Source organism: Myotis nattereri (assembly GCF_964212035.1).
Source record: "Myotis nattereri genome assembly, chromosome: 6".
NCBI classification, from domain to species: Eukaryota; Metazoa; Chordata; class Mammalia; order Chiroptera; family Vespertilionidae; genus Myotis; species Myotis nattereri.
This window is the reverse complement of record NC_138081.1, coordinates 11,055,802-11,081,711: the sequence shown is the minus strand read 5'-3', so window position 1 is coordinate 11,081,711 and position 25,910 is coordinate 11,055,802. Positions and strand designations below refer to the sequence as shown.

The following is a 25,910-nucleotide window of genomic DNA, read 5'->3' as shown; positions in this document are numbered from 1 at the left end:
ATCCAGAGGAAGAAGTTCATAACAATAATTCAAGAAAATTTACCAAAACTGAAGGACCTGGGTTTCCAGATTGCAAGGGTCTTCTGAGTGCCCAACCCACTGAGAAAATAAACCCACACAAGGGCACATCATCATGGAATTTCAGAATACCAGGGATGTTAAGAAAACGTATATGCTTCTAGAGCAGGACATGTTTTGTTTAAAAAAGAATAGGAGGAAGAGGAAGAAGGGGAAGAAGAGAGAAGCCAGGTCATGTATCATAATGACTTCTGGCAAAACTAGCAGCTTGACAGGCAATCGAATAAGACCTTAAAAGTTCTGAAGAAAAACTAGGCTATTTGACTTTTTAAACTATGTATGTGTAAAACTGTACTTTTAAAATGTAAAAGAAGAAAAAGAAATAGTCAAGCCAGTTTTATTTATTTACCTTTTATTGTTGAAATAAAAAGTATTGATGTTCCCCTTTTCCCCCATTGACCCCTTCTAGCTTGCACCTGCCCCCTGCCCCAGGCCTTCACCACACTATTGTCTGTGTCCATGAGTTATGCATATATGCATACAAGTTCTTTGGTTAATCTCTTCCCACTCACCCACCCATCCCTACCTTCCCTCTGAGATTCAACAGTCCTATGCTTCCATGTCTCTGGATCTGTTTTGTGTATCAGTTTCTTTTGTTCTTTAGATTCCACATATGAGTGAGATCATATGATACTCCTCTTTCTCTGACTGACTTATTTCACTTAGCATAATACTATCCAGGTCCCTCCATGTTGTCTCAAAGGGTAAGAGATCCATCTTTTTTACAGCTATGTAGTATTCCAGTATAAATGTACCACAGCTTTTCTATCCACTCATCTACTAATGGGAAGTTGGGTTGTTTTCAGATCTTAGCCATTGTAAATTGTGCTGCTATGAACATAGGGGTGTATATAGGGCAAAGGATCTAAATAGACACTTCTCCAAAGTAGACATACAGATGGCCAAGAGACATATGAAAAAATGCTCAAAGTAACTAATCATCAGAGAGATGCAAACTAAAACAGCAATGAGGTATCACCTCACACCTGTCAGAATTGTTATCATCAATAAATCAACAAATGACAAGTACCATTGAGGAAGTGGAGCAAAAGGAACCCTTGTGAACTGCTGGTGGGAATGCAGACTTATGCAGCCATTTTGGAAAACAGTATGGAGTTTCCTCAAGCCAGTTATTTTTCTTTTTTAAATCTTTATTGTTGAAAATATTACATATGCCCCCTCCTACGCACCCCCCCCCCCCTTGACTGTTTCTAGCCCGTGGCCCGCTCCCTGCCCCAGGCCTTCACCTTGTCTGTATTCATGGGTTATGCATATATGCATACAAGGTTTTTGGTTTATCTCCTCCCCTCTCTTCCCTCTGAGGTTCCACAGTCTGTTTTATTTTAATGAGGAGTCCAAACACCACAGCAGTAGCAGTGACTATCAGCAATATCATAGAATCTTCTTGTTTATTAAAAAATAAATCCTCTCTTACAAAATCCACAGTTTATGTGCATTTCATATGTTTTTCTTTCCTTGAATTTCTGAAACAAGTGTAAGGCTTGATATTTCCTTTCTGATCACTGGCTTAGCACTAATGCTGTACCAGTAAAGTCTAGGTCATGAATGGTTGAACTCTCAAGAAGCTTTGGGAAGGGAAAAAAATTCTTGCCAACTACTGTATCTCCCAACCTGCTTGCTAATCCAAAAATATGGATCGGGAGAGGCTTCAAAATTAAACTTCATCAGTGCATAGGACTCCTAACACAGAAGGTGTGAATATGGGAGGTGTCTTGGGCAGACTGTGAGGTTTGAAACTGTCCCATGTCTGCTCAGTTCTTTTATAAGCTGCAGACTCTGCAGACGACCTAATAGTGCCACTTGGAGCATCTTGTGTTTTCTTTTCTGTTTTTCTTGTGTTAAAGTTCTAACACATTGACAGATTTTAGCAGCAGAATCTCTTGTAGCACTAATGCTGAAATTAGTAATCCTTCATGCTATTGGAACCTGGAGGACAGACTTCTCCACTGAGATTAGCCACGGGCTTCCAGCGTTCACAGTCCCTGAGACAGTACGTCATGCTTACCCAGTCTGGCACCCAAGACAAAAATACTTCCCTCAAGTTTTTGTAGTACTATTTCTATTCACTTTGACAACTCTGCCTCTGGTTGGTTGCTTTGTACATAGTTATACTGATGCTTGAATTATGTGCTAAGTAAATCTCTAGATTTTTTTTTTTTATCCATTCTGTAGGTGAAGGTCCAGAATTTCCCAAAGGCAAAGAAGGGTCTCTGAATTTCTTTGTGAGCATTGAAGCAGTTTGGGGATAGTAGATGGCAAGTGTGGGACTTTTATGGGTTGGGCTTGTTTTCCCCAAATATATTTTAGTTTTTTCTCTGAGGAGCTCTTGTTGCCCGCACCACATAATGTGTTAAGAATACAGAAGCTTTCAGGGCTGGTTGTTCTCTGGAGCTTTGAGATCAGTCGGCAGCCTGATTGTGTGGGTGTGTGGGTAATGGGTTACCATGAAAGGAAAGAATGCATGCCAAGGCCAGCACGTGGGATGTGTTCGGAAGATGATAGTGTCCATTTTAATTCCAGTGCTGGTTTCTCCGGGATCTGGAATGAAGATTTGTGATTTCCTTACTCTTCTCTAGTGCTCGCTTGACTTTGGTGCTCAGTTTTCACTTCTGTTATTCTGACTGTCTCGGGCAATTCCTGTCTTATTTCTCAGTGTGTCAAATGTTTGCGTTCTTGGATTCCTAGATTTTTCTTTGAGAAGAGGCAAATTTTTTCTCCTTCTGTTTGCCTTTCTTCTCTGTTTAATCTTTTACTCCAAGTTCTTAAATTTTTGTTACAATAAATAAATACCATATATCCACCCTAATATTAGGTTAAAAAAAAAAGAAAGAGAGAGAGAAACTTTCCTTACCCATCATGTTCCTAAGACAGGCTTGTTATAGGTCATATTCAACAAATGAGTTCTTACAGATTCAAAGGAAAACTAATTTAATTTTCTTCTGCTTTTTCTCTAGTGCACAATTCCATTAGGCTTATTTGTCTACATTCGTGGAAATGCACAGCTTATTGGATAAACTGAAAAAGATAATGCAGCCATTTTAGAGATAAAACTAGTGAAATTTTTTCTCCCTCCCCTAGCATCTAAGGCTAGGGGAAAAGTTAATGAAAAAATGCAAATGTTGAACTTTTGGTAATTTAGTTCTATTTCTTAAAATATACTTTGTGTTGATTTAAAATGTTTTATTGAGTAATAAAATTGGTTAACAGTATTCCCACATGGGGATTTGTTCACATTAGCACATAACAGAGATAGGGAAGGGATTGGGTTATTCATATCCATTCATTCTCTCTCCCTCTCCCTCTCCCTCTCCCTCTCCCTCTCCCTCTCCCTCTCCCTCTCCCTCTCCCTCTCCCTCTCCCTCTCCCTCTCCCTCTCCCTCTCCCTCTCCCTCTCCCTCTCCCTCTCCCTCTCCCTCTCCCTCTCCCTCTCCCTCTCCCTCTCCCTCTCCCTCTCCCTCTCCCTCTCCCTCTCCCTCTCCCTCTCCCTCTCCCTCTCCCTCTCCCTCTCCCCCCTCCACCCCTACCTTTATCGCACCTCTTTTTCTGTCCTTCTCTCCATCCTCTCTCTACTATTCATTTTTTATTTTATATCTTCCACTTACCATTTTGTCTCTCTATAATCCCTTGAAAATTACAATCTGAGAAAAAGCAAAGATAAAAAGAAAACTAAACCATTAAATAAATATTTCTTTCCATGAAATTCAAATGAGTTCCTCTTTCCAGATCCTAAGAAGCCTACTTAATTAGCTTTTTGCCTATATCCTGTTAAATATCTCTACACCTCAGACTCATTTACACTGTGTCCACGTTCTCAGGCAGCTAGTTGTGCACTCCCATTTGACCCTCTTTTATTCCTGCAGAGAGAAGTTTCATAACTGCTTATCTTTCCAATTTAGCAAGATGGTCTATAAAGTTCTGTGCTAAACAGATCACCTACCATCCACTGGGTAGTTATTTGCTTTTTAATTTGTTGTCATTTCTTGACCTGAAAGGTAAATATCATAGGGAAGAGATTTTCTCTGTATTATTCAATCCCATATCCTAACATCCAGCAACAGTAGCTGGCACACAGTAAGTGCTCAGTTAACATTTAATATTTGCTGGCTGAGTCGGTGATCATTTGTGTGTGGGGGGCGGTATTTCTCTTTTAGCCACGTTTGTTTTGGTTTGGTCTTTGAAGCAAGAATAGTTTACAGGGAGGGCTTTTTTTATATTTTTAAAAATCTTTATTGTTGAAAGTGTACAGATGCGCCCTCCACCTTTTATTTCTCCCTTGCCTCCCAACACCCAGTTCCCACTCTACCCCCGGCCTTCACCACCCTATGTCTGTGTTCATGGGCAATGCAAGTATGCGTATAAGTTCTTTGGCTAATCTTTCCTCACACCCTCCTTCCCTCCCCCTTTCTGTCTGAGATTCATCAGTCTGTTCCATATTCCCATGCCTCTGGTTCAATTTTATTCATCAGTTTATTGTGATCATTAGATTCCACATATAGATAAGATCATGTAATATTTGTCTTTCTCTGACTGGCTTATTTCACTTAGCATAATCATCTCTAGGTCCCTCCACACAGGGAGGGCTTTTAAAGTTCATGTTGCTAAATGCGGTGTTTTAAGGTTAGACTCCACGTGTCAATAGGTTTGTCTTTCTCATCACTATACCAAGGTATTTTAGTCTTTCCTTCTAAACTGCATTGTAAACTTCTCTAAATGTAGGTTTATGTCCTCTATCTTTTGGGTCCATTCCTCACAGTGATTAACACAATTTCTTATACCTTATAGGTGTTTATTAAATCTTGATTAAAAGCAGACTTACCCAATATACCTGCAGGTTAAATATATAAGCAGAGAATTTGAATGAATTACATAAATTTTACATATTATATCATTTTCATATGATTTATGTAAATATTATAATTACATCCTTTTGTGATATTAACTCCAAATATAATTTCATAAGTTTAAGGCATATTTTTATGGCAGGTTTTAGGTTTATGTACTTGGAGGTGGGGAAAAAAGCCTACTACTGTTCAAAATTCATTTATTTCCTCCAAATAAAAAACAGCACTTAAATATTTATCTCTAAAGTTGAAATGACTATCTATTATAGAAACACTGGGTTCTGATGTGTTAGTAATTATTTGCCCATCTTACCCCTCTGCATACTTGATTCTGCATAGCATCAGTTTTCTCTGAAACACAAGATGACTTCTCATTTGATTTGCCCTTCAGGTTGAATAGCAGAGGTGGAGAAAGGTGATCGCTCCCTCTGCAGGGCTAGCGGTCCCACGGTCAGGACTGCTCCCTGAGACAGTAGCCTCTGCTTAGGCTCACTCGGGACGCAGTGTTTAGCCTTTCAATAATTCTTCCTCTCCCAAATAAGCAAGCGCTGCTGGGGCCTTTGCTGAAGTCAGTAGAGGAGAATCTATAGCTCCACAGATCAGCCAGAGGGAAGGCTCTCTAAGAGTAACAAATCTTTCCTGTTGCAACATGCTTTTTCTAGAAGCTTTTTGTCATTCTGGCAGTAAACTGTTTTCCACTCGCTGCCTTAGCAACAAGACCTGAATTCACTTCCCCTCCAGTGTGGTTTGATTATAAGAGCACTAACATTGTACCCAGAACTAGAAGAAAATTTCATACTGGGGAAACCCACAGATATTACCTGCTTTTGGGTTAGAGAATTATTTATGTACATTCTTAGTATGTCCTTGAGAGGAAAAGTCCAATGGAAATTTTAGAAATGATGAATCCAAATCCCACATGGTCCCAACTCCCTAGTAAAAGCTATAGCTAAAGTTTTGTTGCGTCACTGCATCTGGCCACAGCTAAGAACAGGTTTTCTTCCTAGAGTTCTCTGTGGCCACCTCAGAGAGAGAGCCAAAATGTTAGGCATCCCTTCTCATGCACGAGTCTTAGGCTAACTCTAGTTTTCTCAAGAGTCTTTGTTTAACCCAAGAATATGAAGTTCACTTTGAGAATAAAACTTTGTTTACCAAAGAATAGAATTCTGATGGATTTTGGCTTTAGTTGATCCCATGAGAGCTCATTTAAATATTTCTTACGGAATTCAATTTGATCTTGTTGTAGAAACTGCTACACATAGGCTTGTGCTCCACCAGAATCAAAGACTAGAGAATAAATATCAAGGGTTTAGTGTAGGAATGTTCAAGTTGCTGTTTGTTTCTGTTTTCTTTAGGATGTTAAAGTTCTAATGTTTATGACTTAGAAATTAAACCTGGTAGCATCCTGATAAGAAATGATGGAAAGATAAGTTAAGAGTAGGAATTTGTACCTTCCCAGAGCAAGCAGGGAATGCAGTGAAACCTTCAAAGCAAATGCCTTGTAGGCCACAGTATTATGATGCCCACTGTTAGGAAATCCTGTTTTCCTTAACCCTTTGAGTGCCAACCAATATCCTAGGAACTATGCTAAAATTGCCAAGGCATTTTTGCTGATTTTACAGCAGTTTAGGAAAAAAATTATTAATCGCAAGTAAATGAAGTTACATATTCAAAAACTTAAGGAAACCTTTACTACATTTGTTTTCTGCACTTAGGTGCCATCTGTCAATAAAGAGTGAACTACTAGCTTCTAATAGTGACACTGCAGGAGGAGCGCGATCACGCTCCCCAGCACTCTAGGGGTTAAACTTCTAGGGTTCCCACAAAAAGGAAACTCTTCTGTGGGTGTGGGTTGCTGGACCAAATATGGGCAGAGGATTCTTGCCTTGCCTCCTCATGCATAGCTGAGTCAGGTCAAGGGTATTATAAATAGGCTTTTCTAAAGATTAGGGCCTTGAAGTGGGAAATACTGTAGAAGCCAGGTCATCTTCTTACTGTGGCCCTCAGTGCCTTCGCTGTTATGCCCTAGAGCAGTGGTCGGCAAACTGTGGCTCGGCAAACTGCGGCTCGCGAGCCACATGCGGCTCTTTGGCCCCTTGAGTATGGCTCTTCTACAAAATACCGACTTCTGCGCATGGGCCACGAAGTTTCAATCGCACTGTATGTGCGCACCCGCACGTGGTATTTTGTGGTATTTTGTGGAAGAGCCACACTCAAGGGGCCAAAGAGCCGCATGTGGCTCGCAAGCTGCAGTTTGCTGGCCACGGCCCTAGAGCAAGGACAAGACCCCGCCTGTGTTCTTGAAGTCTGCCCCTGGGCCTGCCTCCTTACAGATGCACCATTTTAGCAGCCACAGTTAAGAATTCTTGCCCAGACAACCAGTTTTCTCAAAGTTCAAACAAAGACCTTCTGTACCCAATGATCTACTCTTTAAATTTCTATTTAAAGATATCCTACTCTGCAAGCCCTGAATTAGACATGTTACATGCTTACCTCATTTAAATATCCTATAAGGTCTCTGTTACCGACCTCACTTTATAGGGAAGCGAAAGCTTAAAAAGGTTTAAAGCATTTCCCCCAAAGTGACACAGCGAATTAAATGATGGGGCTGGGCCACAAACCTGGCTCTGTTAGACTCTAAAACACATTCTTCAAAACTCCATAGTGCCTTTCAACTTTAGAGTGGCAACCTTGGAGGTTTTAGATTTCATTCGATTAAAAAAGACAGAACCTGCTTTCACCCACACTCTTACAGCTCCTAGAAACTTCTGCATTGAAACACACTTTTCTAAACTATGTTCAGGACCCAGTCTTTGTCAGTAACTAGAAGACAACTAACATAGGGAAGGGAGGAGAATTTTGGAAACAGACTGTTACACCAGGGATCATGTGGACAGCATTCATCCTCACAAGAAATGGCCAATCTGTTGCATATCTGCCTTCCTGAGCACTGTTACAGGTTTAATTATCTTCAACTGTCTGATCTGCTGTTGAGGACCTGGAGAGAACAAAGGGCAGCTGTTAGATTGTTCAGCAGCGCTCTCTCTGAACACAGATGACGTCACGAGCTGTCACTGCCCCGATTACCAGGTTAAATCAGAGTCTGACTGTGCATTGGAGAGAGGATGTTGAAAGGAAAAAAATTAATCATTAACTTTGCCTCTTATTCAAAAATTTGTGACAGAAAAAAATATGGTAGTTACTTCTCTGGTTTAAGTGTTATGAACCAGAGCAAGTTTTGCTTTGTTTTTCAAGAAAAATAAAAAAGTGAGAGAGGACTCTTTCTCATCCCCATCCCTTGGCTTTTCAATATCTCAGGTAATAACTTCCCTTCTGCCTCGGGAGGCTCCATTGTGAGTCCCATTAAGAAAATCTGTGCCACCTCCCTCCCCCTGGAGACACTGCTCATGGATCAGGAGCCCCCTCCACTTGAGCTGCACAGGACCTCGAAGTTTGCAATGTAGAGCTGCAGGCCACCTTGCCGGTTGCGAAGTTGGGGGATGAGTTGAAGCCTATTTGCTAGTTCTAGTTGAGATCTTCAGTGAAGGACAGAGTCCTATGCCAGCAGCTCCTTGCTGGAGAAAAGGAGCATGATTTCTTGACTTTGTTACCATTTTTTAAAATGTGTATTTGAATAGGGACTGTATGCCGTTTTTGTAAATTATGCTATAATTTTTTGGAAACTTACAAAGTATTGTAGAACTAGAATAATTAAACTTGTTATGAGCATTACATAGAACAGGCTAATCAAGAAGTATAATATACAGTGGTGAATTGCTAATTTGACCTCAGGATTGTGCAGCAGAGATAACATTATCTTCATTTATATAGAACTTTTTATCTGGAGGCATCTCTCGTGCTTTTCCAGCCATAAGTATTATCTTGTTTGTTATCACAAACACTTTCATTAAGGCTGTGAAATTTATTCCAGTACAGTTTTTTATTTTCAGTTTCTTATAATTAGGGAACGAGGGAAAGGAAGGTTGCATATTTTCTCCAATTCCTGACATTTGCACCAGGGTAAATTTTGGGAAATGACTATTACTTAAACTTGGAGAACTTGGTTCCATATCATTTTTAAAAAGAGGGGAGAGGGAGGGGGATCACTACCGCATCCCCTTGTCAGTGGGACTGTTAACCTTGAGAACTGCCAAGGAGAAAGGCTCTGTTAGTTGCTGTCAGGCTCCTCTGCCTTGCACAGTATTAGGAGAGCTGTCTCTCCTCTGGTGGAGGCTTGACCTATGGAGCAAAAGAGTGGTCTGATCAAATTGCACCAAACCACATCCCCTCCATCCCCTCCACGCTGCAGATAGCAGCACTCAGGCCGTCACGACCACGAGCAGCTGAAAATGCTATGCTGGTTGTGTTTCTGTGGTTTTAAGGAAATGGGCAAAATTAGATTCAGGCCCAGGTGCCAGCCTTAACACACCCCTTCCCTTCCAGAAAGCCCAGTATCACCGCTCACAGTAAAGAACAATGCAATCTGTTCTACCCACACCATAGAATCTCTTTTAAAGGAACGCACCCAAACCCAGGGAATTCAGCACCTTCAGTCTGCCTTGAGGGCCAAAGAAAATAGATCAGGACCAGCTTTTTGCTTCACCAGAGGGCTCTGGTGACGGACCAGTTGCCCTGGCGCTCCACACGGGAAGCACAGTGTCTCCCGCAATGGCTGTGGGCGTGCTAAACAGCCAGTCCAGGAGATGGCATTTCTATTGGTTATGAAGATGAGTGACCAGCTCGTGTCAAGGAACAGATGGCTAAATGAGGTGCACAGGGATTGCTGTGAGATTCAGGCTTGAAGAAACAGGAGGGAAAATAGCCCATGATGTAAAACCCCCAAATCTAGTCTCCTTAATGAGAATTTTTAAAATCGGCATTTATGTTACACAGTTAACTTGGAGTGATGAGCAATATAAGGAAATTACCGAATTAGTGAACAGCGATTAACTCAGAAGTAAAATTGTATCATCTAAGTTGAAGGTTGCTTTACACAGTAGAGAGAGGATATTGCTGAACCCTGGCCTGGTCTGTCATCTCCTAATTGAAATCTGTGCGTTTAATATGCCCTGTCCTACAGAGTGGATAGTTCATAATTTGGGAGAGTGTCATCAGTTAATCTAGTTATTTTTCCTGGTTCTTCCTTTGAATTCCAGTAAGAATGTGGTACATTCCCCCTGTGGCACTCAGAAGAATGAGAGTGTCTGTTCATTAACCTGTGAACTGTCAGGTCCCTTTGGAGATTGAAAGGAGCAAGTCACTCCAGGGTTAATGCTTGTTTGTTGGAGGTGAAGCCTCCAGGGAGCTACAGAGGGGGAACAGGCCAAGATGCTCAAGACCTGCCCTGTGAAACTCTGCACTGTGTGCAGATGCCAGATCCCTGTGGGCCGGAGGGAGGTGCAGAGCAGGCTGGGTCACCTCTGCGGATCACTTCCTCTGGTCAGGAGAAGGCTTCCCAGCAGTAAAGGCGGGGGGCGGGGAGGGGGGAAGGGCGGTGCGGGGGCGGGGGGTAACTTCCCAACAACGATTTGGGAGCTGTACTAAAATACAAGAAACTGTGAGTGTTTTCCAGTGGTTCTGTGGATATTTCTTTTAAGCAAGAAAACAATATTGATTTCATGTATTTGTCTCCAATGGATGAAAACTTTCATTGAATTTGAAAGTGTTTGATTTTCTATGTGTTTGTGCACCTGTGTACGGGCACATTCCTAACCACAGACAGAGATAGAAGCAGTTCGTTATTCTCCAGCGTAAATGTCTCATGGATGTATAGTTGTACTGACGTTCAGGATTTGAGCTGAATAGTACATGGTTTGATTTTCTAGGTAAATCAAATCTTAAGTCCTGCTTAATTCTCTGGAAAGTGCTATCTTCCTAATTTTGTTGTAATTCTTCTAAGGCTCAGTTGGAGCCTGCCCTAAGGAGCAGGTACAGGGTCTGAAGTCAAGTTCAAAATCTCCTTTAGTCCAGGCCCTGGTACACTGTATGTTTATGTAATATGTCTTACTGTTATTTTTGGATTGGTTGTGACGGAAGCTCATTTTCTTCAACAAACTTTCTTTTCTTTTTACCCCCAGATATATTCGAATAGTTGGGACTCACAACACAGTGAACAAGATTTTTCACATTGTGGCTTTTGAATGCATGTTTACAAACCAAACCTTCACTCTCGAGAAGGGCCTGATAGGTAAGTATTACAGCTACATTTTGTACATCTGCTTAGATATTTTATTTTCAAGTATTTCTTTTATTCCCTTGCCTCATCTCTTAATCAGCTTTGACTAAGAAATTTGGTTGGTTTGAATGCCTTAAGGCTGAGTGACACAGGGGAGGGCTTATATTTTTAGAAGAAGTCAAAATAATACTAGTAAACTTAAAAGAATATCAGTATTTTTCTAGTAGTTAAGAATTGAAAATGTTCTAGTGATTCGTTCAGATGTGCTATGTGGCGAATGCTTATGACAGCCAGGCAAAGCCTTTCATACCGAAGGCTTTTCTGTACTTAATGGTAGTAAGATCAAGGAGGAGGTCTGTATAACAGGCTATGCACGTATTTTTGGCTTTGATTCGATATGAATGTATGTTCTTTTCAGTCCATATTTGCCCTGCTTAGCCAAGTTCACCTTAAGAAAGTGGTTTTAAATTTGTTATGGATTTGAATAAGACCAGAGTAACTGAATTGTCATTGTGAAAGACAGGTTACCTTGGGGGAAGTACTTCCTGATTGATCTTTCCAAAAGTTATATTTTAAACTTTGGTTATTTGTTTGGTTGCTTTCTGTTGTGTGTTGTATTTGTTTTAGGTACTGTATGGTCTGGCATTGTGTACAGTCCCACCAGGTCTTGGCATTCTAGATGTCACGAGTAGCTTTTCCTTTTTGTTCCTTTTTCCCAGGCCCACAGGTTTTTACTCAGCTCTCACCAGGATCATGGTTTGACTAATTAGATTCTTAAATCTGTGCCTTTACCGTAGCCTCATGGAACATGCATCCTGGGGGTTCAGGAGGGGGATGAGATGTCCCTGCAAAGTAGAAGTTTTTGCCTTCACAAAGGACTCACTTCTCCTCCCCTTCTCAAGTCCTGTCCATGCTGGGACACAGCATAGTGACAGAGATCCTAAAATCATGGCAGTGTAACCTGCAAATGCTTTCTAGTTCTTTGGTCATCCGTCTACATTTTCCTAACACCTGCTGTGCCCTAAATGTAATCCTTTATCATGGAAATATAGGAGAGTAGCATTAATAAAACAGTAGGAGTAGAAATTATCCCAACACATAGAGAACTTTTAGAGCTCAACTAAAATAAATAATTTGGTTTTAAATTTGTTATGGATATGATTTTTAATATAAATATTAATAATTTTGTAACTTTTAAGAAATTTGAAAACTAATACTGCTGAAGTCTTACCTAATGTTATCAAGGTTTTTAATTTTGTGGGCTGTGTGGAATATTGGTGATGGAGCTATAGGGAGGGTTCAGGTCCTCTCCAGGTTCTTTCATAGACTTCAGACCTCACTGTGTGTGGTTATGGCAGTCCTCCCTGGGAAGAATCTTAGAAACAAGACCACCTTCATAGTCTTAAGATGTGTAGCATTTGTCTACTCATTTCCACCCAGTGCACTGCAGTTTTGAATGTGCTGCATAGAAGGTGCCACCTACTTTAAAAAGGACCCCATTTTTATTGGAAAAAGAACAGGTTTGTGGACACTGTAATTATCGAAGAAACAGGCTGATCTGGCATGAGAGGCTGTTACAGGAATTAAACTCGGGATTACTTGTAGTGAGGGTTGCTGTTCTTGGTCTGTGTTTTGTCTACACTGAAGTAGTCAGCATAGTCTGAAGCCATGATAGTCTCAGGTGTGTCAGGGGTGAGAGAAGACTACAGAGATGCAAGAAGTGTTTTTGGTGTCTGGTCAAACACTTTTCGTCGAGCCCTTTCTCTGGTGCTCACAAGTCTGACTGCAAAGAACACTGCAGTCATCTGCCTGTCATCTCCCCTCAGCCAGATGGAGCAGTGGTGCAGGTGGGCAGGGGTGGGGTGCACATATGGGCAGGTGGCCTGCAATGGGATCCCATCTGGGCCTCCTCCTGCTATCTTCATAGCTCACAGCTGCCCCGTGCAGACAGGGAGGTGTGTGAGTCCTGAGGGTGTACCTGTCTGACATGTAGCTCTGCTTAGTTGAAAGGGGTGTTTGAAATAGTAATTGCCAGCCTTCCATGTGATAACTTCAGGTAAATTTCGGCAGCACACAGGTTTCATCAGCCACTCTACTGGGGGCTGGGAGAAAGGAGTGGCCCTGTAAAGGGGACAAAGTGAATGTCAGAACCACCCAGAGTTACTTTTAAATTATAGCTGACAACCGCTTATTCCTTCCCACGTCCTGTGAAATGTGCACTCCAACCTCAAGAACCACTGATACAAGCTCCAGGTTTTCATGAGGGAAAAAGAGCAAAACTAAAATAATGTCTTCGTGAATAGGGTATCAAACCCTACTTTGATGTTTCAAGATTCAGAACTTCTTTCTTTCACAGCTCGTGGTCATTGTATTATAGTATAGGCTACTCTAATTAGAGTAGTACTCTCCTTATACGCCTTAAATTACTTTAAAAATGTAGTGTTTGCATTTTTTTTAAATCAAACTTTAATGTTATTACTTAACATGTATGATGATTCCAGGAAAAACATAAATAAAAATAAATGACATTAGCTCCGTAAGATTTTAGTTTTCTCCTACCAAAGGGTTTCTGTCCCATTTTTGTTGACAGCATGTCATTCTGCACGCTGCGACACTTGTACAGATTCATGGGGAAGCTTGGGAGTTGTGTGGGCTCATGTATCCATGGGAGCTTTAACCACACTGACCAGATCTGAGTGTCAGACCCCCTCACAGCATGCCCCCACCTCATCCTCTCCTTCATGTGGTGGCTGCTTCTGGACCATGCTGGGAGGTATTCTTGCCTAGGAGTCAGCCTGTGATGACTGTCTCCTTTTCATTAGGAGTATCCTCCTATACAATAAAAGGCTAATATGCAAATCGACCGAACGGTGGAACAATGGGTCGCTATGATGCGCACTGACCACCAGGGGGCAGATGCTCAATGCAGGAGCAGGCCCCTGGTGGTCAGTGTGCTCCCACAGGGGGAGTGCTGCTCAGCTCCAAGCCAGGCTTATGGCTGGTGAGTGCAGCAGCAGTGGCAGGAGCCTCTCCCACCTCCAAGGCAGCACTAAGGACCCCTCAGGGGATGTCCCCCTGCTGGCGTAGGCCCGCTCCCCCCAGGGTCCTGGACTGCAAGAGGGTGCAGGCTGGGCTGAGGGGACCCTCCCAGTGCACGAATGTCGTGCACCAGGCCTCTAGTCTATATATATAAAAGCCTAAGCAACCGGCTAACCGTTCGACAGTCTGACCGGTAGCTATGACGTGCACTGACCACCAGGGGGCAGACGTGCACCCAGAACCAGAGAGGAGGGCACTTGATTCTGGGGTGCATCACCCAAGAACTGCCCTCTCGCAATCCGGGACCCCTCGGGGGATGTCGGAGAGCTGGTTTCGGCTCAATCCCTGCAGGCCAGGCCGAGAGACCTCACCAGTGCACTGTAATGGGCTTCTAGTAGTATATAGGAGCGTGAACCTGTCTTACTAGTGAGGCATGGAAGGAATATTAGAATAGATATGACTGCTATTTCATAAGCATTCAGCCTCCCAAAGAATGTGTCTGTTTTGCCTTGGCACTACACTTTCTGTGCCAAGTCCTTCCACTTTTTCATAATCATTGCCAAGATTTCTTTGCATTTAATCTCATATTTAAATTCACTTCTTGAATACCCTATTACTTATTCAGGTAGACCAGTACTCTCCACCCAGCTTAAAGAACTATCAACTCACAGACAACTTAGTTTATACACTGCCTACTTCCTCCCCATCAGATAATTTTTAAGGCAATCCCCAGACATTTTTTCATCTTACCCATAAATATTTCAAAATGTGTCTCTAAAAGTAAGGACTCCTTTTTGTAGCTATAATTATAATCCTATACAATAAAAGGCTAATATGCAAGTTGTCCCCTCAACCGGGACTTTAATTAGGGGGCGAGGCCAGCTGGCTAACCACCCTCGGCTCCTCCCTCCATCTGGCCCCACCCCGATCGGTCCCCCACCCGATGGGGGTGGCGCTGGCCAGCCAGCCTCCTGCATCCCATCACCCTGGCCGGCGGGGCCCCACCCTTGCACTAATTCATGCACCAGGCCTCTAGTATTATATATCCCAAAATTGAACATTAATTCTTTATGCGTATTTAATATTCAGTGTTCAAATGTTCCTAGTTAGGGGAAAGTCTGGAGTTGAATCTGTGTGTTTTTACAGGCTGTTTAAATCAGAATTCAGATGAAATCCATACTCAATAAATAGCTGTTACAAGTCTCTCTCTCTCTCCCCCCCCCCCCCCCCCCCCCGTTTATTTGTTGAAAAAGTTAGGTTTTTATCTTGTAGAGTTTCTAACAGCCTGCATTTTGGTGATTAAATCCCCATGGTAGTATTCAACATGTTCCTCTCTTGTGTTTCTTGTAACTTGGTAGAGGCTTAATCTGATTCAAGTTTTATTTTTATTTTGTATTTTTATAAGAATATCCTATAGGTGGTAGTATATGTGTCTATCAAGAAACACAGAAAATTGTTGGTTGTTTCTTTTGGATATTCATTCACAACTATTTAAAACTGCAAAATAGTTACAGCTAATTCTGTCATTCCTTCATTTAGTAGCTAGGAAGAGAGAAATGTTCTCAATACTCTTTTGATAATTCTGAGATGCAATTTGCCCAGGAAGAAAAGGATAACTGTTACCTGCTTCCTTTTATTTACCAGTTCTCAAAGTGAAGAGGTGGTTACCTAGCATCCTCCAAACTTGATCAATGAGGTTTTTTGTGAGGTTTTCCTTTTGGAAGGGGAGTGCATATTATTTTGAGTTTATGGGATTAAACAAATTGAATATTTTTTGATCACTTGTACTCATTATTGGTATTCAAATTGTCCTTATCTTTTAGCCTCTTCAGATTGGCTCTTCAGTCTTTCTGACACAACCTCAGTAGTCCTTAGTAGTTCCTTGATTTCTGGCAGGCAAGAATGTACCAGGTTCACCTTGTATGTCTCCTGCCCCTGATCTGGAATCAGCCTTTTCTGTAAGAAGCCCTGGTTCCTTTAAGTAGGAAATGACATTTAGAAACCTTAGTCAAAGTACTTGCAATTGGGTTGGTCTTTATTTCTAGGCCTTTTCCGTGGACTGAACTCAGAAATATGTGCATATATATTTACTTAACATGTAAAATATATCATGAGTGCATGCTAACACTTCTAATTAAACTTCAGTACACATAGTTACTGTTTCACCTTTGACCTTTCATATCCTTTTTTTCATACTGAAAATCTTGGTTATCAGTGATACAGCATAATAATTCATTTTCTTTGTCCCCAGTACATACCAAATAGTCTCAGAATTACAGTACTGATACTACCATGGACCATACGATTACTGAAATTAGTTTAAGATGTTTGCAGTTACAAGTACTTTTGGGCCTTTAGGGTATATCTAACTAGAGATGTATAGTAAAATTACTGTGTTTTAAAGTCACTTAAAGTAATTCTCTGTGTGATCGATCATGACACTATTTCAGTATACAGTTTGATTCATTTGTTTCATTTCACTTATTTAGTGATTGCATTCAAAATGCTTTTTGTCTTTTAATGATGTGAAATACTAGAGGCCCGGTGCACAAAATTTGTGTATGGGTAGCGTCCCTAGGCCTGGCCGGCGATCAGGGCCAATCGGGGCCTCCTGCTGCCGGCCGGGACCTTCCTTCATTCTGCACCACCCCCTGGCGTCTGCACATGTCATAGCAAGCAATTGAACTCCAGGTCTCCCAGTTGAACTCCCGAGGGGACACTTTGCATATTAGCCTTTTATATATAGAGATAAATGTGTTCTCTAAATCAGATACACAAAAAAGCTATATTTAGAGAAATTAAGCTTATATTCCCGTCTCCTCTACTCCTGTAGGTAATCTCTTTTTCCCTTTAGTTTTTTGGGTTGTCCTGTTTTTAAAAATGGGAAATAATATGGTTTATATTTTTTATCCTCCCAACATTGGTAGCATACTATATGCTATAGATACTTTCTTCACCTTGCTTTTTTGTACTTAACACTTACCCTAGCACTAGTTATATAGGAAGATATTATTGATTCCTTTTTATAGCTGCATGGTATTCATTAGTGTATATACACTGTAGTTTATTCAACCAGTTATATATTGATGAACCATTTGGGTTGTTTTCAGTCTTCTGTTACTAGAAATTGTGCTGTTGCCTTGTGCATAAGTCTTTTCCTATTTTTGCTAATATATTTTTGTGATCCTGAGAAGAAGATTACATGATGAAAGGTTAAATGCATGGATAATTTTGCTAGATATTTCCAAATTCACCTCCATAAGGATTGTACCATTTTAAAATTCTCATTGGCAATGTATGTGGCACATATTGTCAAACCTCAGATTTTTTGCCAGTTTGATAGGTGAAAAATTGTATCTCCATGAAGTTTTTAACTGCATTTCTCTTATGAGAGAAATTGAACATCTTTTCATATGTTTAAGGGCCATTTGCATTTCTTTTTTTCCTTTTAAATAGCTCTTCTTATGAGTCTTGTAGATGAATAGAGAATATACAGTTAGTAAGACTTGGGGGAGCAGTAAGCACTTCACACTGATATTAGACTGTGCTATTTAGCATTACATGGAGCTCATTTCCCTTCTTAGGTGTCCTAGTTCTTCTAGAAAACATAAGCTCTCGTAAGTCCCTCTCCATCCTTATCCTTGGCTCTACCTCTGCTTAAGAGATAGCAACTATAGAGCATGGAGCTCTAGGCTCAAAATTCAGGGCTGTTTAACCCTTTCATCGAACAAGAAGCAGCTTCCACTACCAGAGTTAGACCATTAGGTGTTAGCTCTGTGTCTGCCGGCATGCATCCATGAAGACCATTGGCTTTTATGTTCTAGGTTCTTGTTAGTAATTGAGTAGGGCAACAAAATAGGCAGCCTAAGCACAGGAACTCTGTGTTGCCGAAGCCCTGGGGACAGTCACTGCTGCCACCATGGAACTGTGCTGTCTCAACAGGAACCGGAGCCCATATTCCTCAGCCACACTGTGCTACCTACCGTGCACCAGAGCACACAGAAATGTTTTCTTTCCTCCTCCCATCTCCCAGTCTCACACCAGTTTCTTCCATTGGCAGAACTTCACTAAAAACCAAGCTGGCAAGCCTGGGAACTTGTTTTCAGAGCTTTAGCCTCCAAGAGCAAGGGAGGGAATGGAGCTGGAAGCTGACAGACAGAGAACTGGTTGTGAAAGGGCTCCAGCCATCAGGAAACAGGCCTTCTGATTCAAAGGAGCTGGAGAAGCACGGTGACCAGGCATGGAAATACGTGGAGCTGAGAGCAGCCGGCACAGGCACAAGCTGAGTGCAGAGAAAGGCTAAATATTTAGTTGTCTGATATTTAATAAATACCCAACTTCGTGAAGAATGGTATTTTGAGCTGGGCCTTGAAGAATTAAGTAAACAATCCAGAGCATTACACAGTGCTAATTTATATAGCAACAAAATGGCACCACTGGGTCCCCTGGGAAAAGCTGGATGCAGAAAACAAATAGGTGTTCTGTAGTTGCTACTGTCATCTAAAAGTATTTTAAAATTGTAACAGTGTGTTTAGAATTCTGTAAAGTTCCTGGGAACGTAAACAGAGTTGGAAATCTATGCTGTGAAGGGCTTTTGAAATCTGTTGAATTGGGGATATGACTTTTGTGCTTTGCAGCTGTCTTTGAAACTGTGTCCTCTGGAGCAGAAACAAGAGATTTGGGCCTGCGGGAGTTCACCAGAGGTTGAAGGGGTAGAATGTGGCATAGAAGGGTGCTTGCTGGAGTAGCAGAGCGGCCCTGAAGACCTCCATGCAGACCGTTTCTTAAAATGGCACTATTGAGGCTGGACTGGTCCAGACCAAGAGGCTGGACTTTCCAGTCTGTTTCTCTAACCAGATATCAAGGCTGGTTCTAATTGTCAGTGAAGCTTAACTTCTTTATCTACTGTAAATTACTTGGCATTAAGCAGACATTTATTAAGAGGCTGCCAAGTGTATTTTAGGTACTGGGGATAGAAAAATACACAGGTCGTTTCTGCCTTGGAGAATCGTATGAGCTAATGGGAGAGAAAGACATTTAAACAGAAGGTGACAACATAGCAAAATAAATCATCTACTGGGAGATTTCAGCACGGAGAAACCATAGGAACACTGGAACAGGGGCACCTAAGCTGAGTTGGGGGTGTTATCATGATAGGGTTATGAGTGGGCCAGTCCATAAACAGGAAGAAAGTGAGGGTCAGGGGAGAATCATACAAAATGGTCAGCATGTGGAAAGACATACTTACCTCTGACTCACTCCAAAGCCAGTGCCCCTTCCAGTGGACCATCTTGCATCCGGTGGGGGGTTCAAGTAGGAATGGCAGTTATTCGTAGTCTCTCACTCTTCCTCTGGAGAAAATTAAGCATTATTTTCTCACAAGATCTGAAGAGTGCTACAAAACTGTAGGTAAAGTAAGTACCCCACAGTAATGCGTACAGAATATATTTGTTTGCCTGTTACTCTGAGGAACTCGTGATCTCAAATGAAAATGGGCTGCAGTTCCTACATGGGGGAGAGGTGGCGGATGATTAGACAGTGATTTCCCATAATCATTTAGGATTCTTGGTTTAATATAGTCCTTTGTGTGTATTTAAGTTTCATTATCCTTCATACCTGTTTTTTATTTTTATTTTTATTTTTTATTTGTTTGAGAATAAAGACTGCCTGAAAGGCTTTATTGCTCTTATTTTTACAGAATTAACATATTTTATAGGATTAAATGTTTTGGACCCTACTTACATTTTCCCGTGTCTAGCGGGGATATAGCAGGGTATGTGTGTCCAGATAAATGTAAATGTACACAATTTTTTCAGTTATAGTTGCCATTCATTGTTATTTTATACTAGAGGCCCAATGCATGAAATTCGTGCAAGAGTAGGTCTTCCTTCCCCCAGTTGCCAACACTGGCTTCCCTCTGGGACCTGGGACCTGGGCTTCCCTTGCATCCCTGGCTTCATTTGGAAGGATGGAAGGACGTCTGGTCTAATTAGCATATTATGCTTTTATTATTATAGATTAATATCAGGTATACACCATAGTGGTTAGATATTTATGTAATTTAAGAAGTCTAAACCCACCTGACACCAGATATAGTTATTACAATATTATTGACTGTATTCTCTGTGCTGTACTCTACAATGCATGACTGTTTTGTAACTATCAATTTGTACTTCTGAATCCCTTCACCTTTTTCACCCAACCCCTCTCCCATCTGGCAACCATCACTTGTTCTCTGTATCTGAATCTGTTTCTGTTTTGTTTGTTAGTTTGTTTATAGATTCCACATATAAGTGAAATTATATGGTATTTGTCTTTGTCTGACATATTTCACTTTGTATAACACATTCTAGGTCCGTCCAATGTTGTTGAAAATGGTAAGATTTCATTCTTTTTTATGGCCAAGTAATATTCCACTGTATATATGTACCACACCTCCCATATTCACTAGTTTATTTTTTTTTAAATATATTTTATTGATTTTTTACAGAGAGGAAGGGAGAGAGATAGAGAGTTAGAAACATCGATGAGAGAGAAACATCGATCAGCTGCCTCCTGCACATCTCCTACTGGGGATATGCCCGCAACCCAGGTACATGCCCTTGACCGGAATCGAACCTGGGACCTTTCAGTCTGCAGGCCTACGCTCTATCCACTGAGCCAAACCGGTTTCGGCTTCGCTAGTTTATTGATGAGCACTTAGGTTACTTCCATATCTTGGCTATTGTAAATAACATAGAGGTGCAACTATCTTTTTGAATTAGTGTCTTGGATTTCTTGGGATAAACAACCAGAAGTGGAAATAACACAGTTGTTTTTATATTTTTATTATTATTTTTAAATATTTGTATTGATTTCAGAGAGGAAAGGAGAGGGAGAGAGAGAGATATAAACATCAGTGATGAGAAAGAATCATTGATTGGCTGCCTCCTGCACACCCCACACCAGGGGACCGAGCCTGCAATCCAGGCATATACCCTGACCGGAAATCGAACTGTGACCTCCTGGTTCATAGGTCGACGCTCAACCACTGAGCCACACCAGCCGGGCAACAAAGTTGTATTTAAATGTGGTATTTTGGAGTATATATCCAACATTATGCAACAATATCACTTTCTTACCAATTATGCTTCTTCAAATTCACATTCTGCATAACCAGGTTATTAATGGACTGGGTATTTCTCTGGCACTGACTATGAAAAATGATCTAATGGCCAAGGAAGTGTAAAATCTAACTTTGTGGGCCTAGTCCCTAATTTACTACCTCAATCCTCCACCCAAAAATCTGGTAGGTAATTTTTAATTTAAATTTTAAGTATTACAAATATATATTCTTATTTCCCCTTTTTTATTAAAATATATAGCATAGCCCTAGCCAGTTTGGCTCACTGGATAGAGCGTTAGCCCTCGGATTGAAGGGTTCCAGATTCAATTCCTGTCAAGAGCACGTACCTCGGTTGCAGGCTTGATCCCCTGCCCTGGTCTGGGTGTGTGGGAGAGGCAACCAGTGTCTTTCTCACATCGATGTTTCTCTCTCTGTGTCTCTGCCCCTTCCTTCCATTTTCTCTAAAAAAAATCAGTGGAAAAATATCCTCAGGTGAGTATTAACAACAACAAAAATATATATAGCATATATTCACATATATCTTTTTCAGTCAACAGTGTTTTTACGGAGCGTTCTCATGCCTTTTTACATTTGTGCAGTAGTCCATTGACTGGTGGTGCTATAATTTACTTAACCAGCCCCCTTTGACTGACATGTAGGTGTTTCCAGTCTTCTACAATAACAATTCTGTGATGACCCTTTTGTAAAGAGTGAGGTTTAACCAGAGACGGTTCCAATAAAGCCTAAAACAAACAAACAAAAATACCCATTGTAAGTCCCAGGAACAGCTATATAATTTACAAAGCACAGTGCAGAATGAAAATGTGGGACCTCCTTGTTCAAGAACAGGGGAACAGTGCAGTTAAAAGTAAAGCTCTGACTGGTGTGGGCAGTTGGTTGGAGAATCGTCCCATACACCAGACGGTGGTGTATTCGATCCCCAGTTGGGACATGTGCGGATGTTTCTCTGCCTCCCTCCCTCCTGCCCTCCCTTCTTTCCTCTATAAAATTAGGTGTGTTTTTTTAAGTACTTAAGAAAAGCTTTTTTCTTGATTTTGCAGTCTTTTCAATTTGGCATTGTGTTTTTACTTGTTTAATTTTCTTTTAAGTAAAGAGAAAAAATATATTTAAATTATTAGCAACAGTTTTATCATTCATCTTTATATTGTGCTGTGGAAGTTTTAAATGCAAATGTGGAGCTTTTATCTTATATGCAGATTCACCAAATTACAAAATTCACTTTTGGTAGCTCATATGTGTGTGTATTTAGTTCTTACCAAAACAATGGAAATTCTGCACAAACCTTAATTGTTGGGTGTGGGGGTGTTTTTTTTGGTATTTATTTATTTATTTACTTTTATTGAATTTTGTTGGGGTGACAATGATTAACAGTATTGTACAGGTTTCAGGTGTACAATTCTATGACACATCATCTGTATACTATATTATGTGTTTATCACCCCATGTCAAGTCTCAGTTCATCACCATTTATCCCCCCTTACCCTTCACCCTTCCCTACCCCAGCAATCACCACACTATTGTCCATCTCCATGAGTTTGTATTTTTTTGCTCAATCCCTCCATGGCCCTTCCCCAGTACACCCGTCCCCTCGAGCTGTCAGCCTACTCTCTATGAGTCTCTCTCTAAAACTAATTATTTTGCCCTGCCTGGTGTGGCTCATTTGTTTGGAGTGATAACCTGTACACCAAAAGGTCATAAGTTTGATTCCTGGTTAAGGCAAATACCTAAGTTGTGGGTTCAGTCCCTGATCAGGGCACATACAAGAATCAACCAGTGAATGCATAAATAAGTGGAACAACAAATCAATGTTTCTACACCCCCTGGCCTCTCCCCCACCCCCTGGCCTCTCCCCCACCCCCCACCCCCCAAATGAATAAATACATAAAAGAATTTTAAGAGAGACATTAAGTGTAGTGTTTTCTGCACGTAAGGCCTGTCTGAAAGCACAGGCTGTGTGCCATTGAAGCTGGTCCTGATTACCACTTCTATTTAACACTGGTCTGGAAGCCCTGACTAGGGAAGCGGGGAGGAGGAGGGAAGGGAGAAGCAAGGATGGGAAAAGGGAGGAATAAGAAATAAGTATGATACATATTGGGGAAAAGGGATAAAATATCATTATTTGCAGGTGAATGCACTGAAGAATTATGATTACTAGTAAGAACTCTAAGGACTGTAGCCAGATACAATCATATATTCAAAAATCAATGGTTTCCTCACATACCCACAATAACCAGTTAGAAAGTATAATGGGGAGTGGGATGGATTCATTCATCATAGCTATAAAAACTGTAAAACATCTAGTAACTATCCATGAACTGTACTTCTTTATACCTAGACCATCCCTGTCCATATTACCAAAGTGTCATCCATCCCTGAACCACCTTATGCCATTAGAGTTGGGATAAGAGTCAGAAGTGGGAGGCAGAAGAATGATGTGAGCTCATCAATTGTGTAGATATGAAGCTAGCATGCCAGGGAGGTCAGCTAGAATTTTTTTAACCACCTTCCTCCCTCCCCACAAACAATAATATCTACCTGGGAATAAAGTTAATAAATCCACAGGTTCTAATGTAAAGAAACCATAAATCTTTAAGAAGCAATGAGTAATGGAAACATATTCCTGGATGAGAAAATTTAATATAGAAAATGTGTTGGTTCTTCCCATCTTAATCTACCAGTTTAATGTAGGACTTACTAAGACACTCACTTGTGCTTTAAAAAAATAAAACAACTTTGACTAAGATATTTAAGAAATTTTCCAAGAGAATACGTAAATGGAAATCCAACTCCCCCCAAAATAGGATGCAAAATTAATGAAATGAGAGGTCTACTACCACCATGTATTAAAGTTAGTACTACATACTAAAATAGCATGGCATTAATGCAGGAATAAACTGGAAGATAAAATAAGTAGTCATCCAAACTCTGAAATATATCCCAGGATATGTAAGGATATAGCACAGGATAAAGATGACATTTCACATCAGCTGCTAACTGAAGGGTAATATTGCAAATGATGCTAATATATCGAAAACACTTAACATAAAGTTCTTTCCTTATACTATAAACCAAAATCGTTTCCTGTTAAGAGTTAGATTTTACAATGTTATTTCAAAAGAACTGTAGAGAATTATTAATAAGTATTCATCTAATCTCAAGGTGAGGAACTACTTCCTCAGCATAAAGGCAAAGACAGAAACCATAAACAGAATTCAAAGGTGTTTGACAAACTGGGAAAAAATAATTACAACATACACGACAAAGAATTATTTACTTTAATATATGTGAAGTACTATAAAATACTTAAGAAAAAATATGAATTCCCAGTTAGGAGATATGTATACAAAAAGCAATTTATTTAAAAAGAAAGAAAAAGAAACAGAATAGTCAATAAACTTGAAAGAGTTTGGCCTCACTAATAGTCAAAGAAATGCAAATTGAAACAAGATAACTGTTTTTTGGCTTGTCTTATTGGTAAATATTTTTAATTAAAACTTTTTTATTTACATAATAATCATTTCTCACAAAGAAAACAATACAGAAATACATACATTAAAATAAAATATTTCGGTTTCAACTTGCACTAGCCTAGTTATTACTAAAATTGAGTATCATGTTTCTTGACTATTTTTACTTTTTTATGACGTACGACTTCTTAATTTTGGTCAACTTTTTTTTCTCACTTGTATTTTTATTATTAATTTGTAGATTATAGATATTCATTCTTTGCTTTTGTATATATTGCCAATATCTTCTCACAGACTGTTAGTTACTTTTTAACTTTGTTTATGTTTGGTTGTATAGAAACTTTTTATTTTGACTTAGTTACATCTGTCAGTCATTTCTTGCTTCTGGATTTTGTGACTTGTTTAAAACTCCCTCCCCCAGCCTGAACTGGTTTGGCTCAGTGAACAGAGCGTCAGCCTGGGACTGACGGGTTCCAGGTTCCATTCTGGCCAAGGGCATGTACCTTGGTTGCAGGCACATCCCCATAGGAGGTGTGCAGGAGGCAGCTGATTGATGTTTCTCTCTCATTGATATTTCTAACTATCCCTCTCCCTTCCTCTCTGTAAAAAATCAATAAAATGTATTTTTTTTAGAAAAAAGTTTTAAAACTCCCTCCCTAGACCAAAATATAAAAATAGGTTCTCTGTAGTAGTTGTCAGTGATAATTATTATTTTATTATTGTTGTGTATGTGTTTTTAGCAATTAGCTCTTTAATCCATTTAAATTTTATTCGGTGTTTAGTCTGGAGTAGGAGTTGGCCTTTTATTTTTTAAAAATGTGACCAGTTGTTTTGAAATTCTTTATTGATATTTTATGTTTCCCTCATTGATTTAAAATCATATATATCATGGATCTGTATATCCTAGATTGTGTCACATCATTTAAATAACTACAGCTTTGTAATCTATTTTGCTGTGTAGTACTGCAAATCCAAACTTATAGTTATTTTTTTTTCTAAATTTTTTAGGCTATTCTTTCACATTTTCTTTTCCAGTGAACTTGAAAATCAGCTGTCAAGTTTCATTTTAAAATCCTGTTGGCAAAGATGTTTTAAGTGAAAATGCTTAGTATGGGTGAGGCACTGAAAGGCAGTCATTTACTGCTGAAATATGTGTGGTGTAA

The 25,910-nt window shown here is 40.3% G+C and overlaps 1 protein-coding gene across 2 annotated transcripts in view; it reads left to right on the top strand.

Annotated features, from left to right (window-relative positions):
• The window catches only part of BTBD9 (BTB domain containing 9), a 437,801-nt gene that overhangs the window by 274,930 nt on the left and 136,961 nt on the right, over nt 1-25,910 (top strand). For both annotated transcript variants that reach the window (XM_081093921.1, XM_081093920.1), the window contains exon 7: nt 11,018-11,127. In XM_081093921.1, the coding sequence (XP_080950047.1) occupies nt 11,018-11,127 (110 nt within the window). The remainder of the gene's footprint in view (nt 1-11,017; nt 11,128-25,910) is intronic.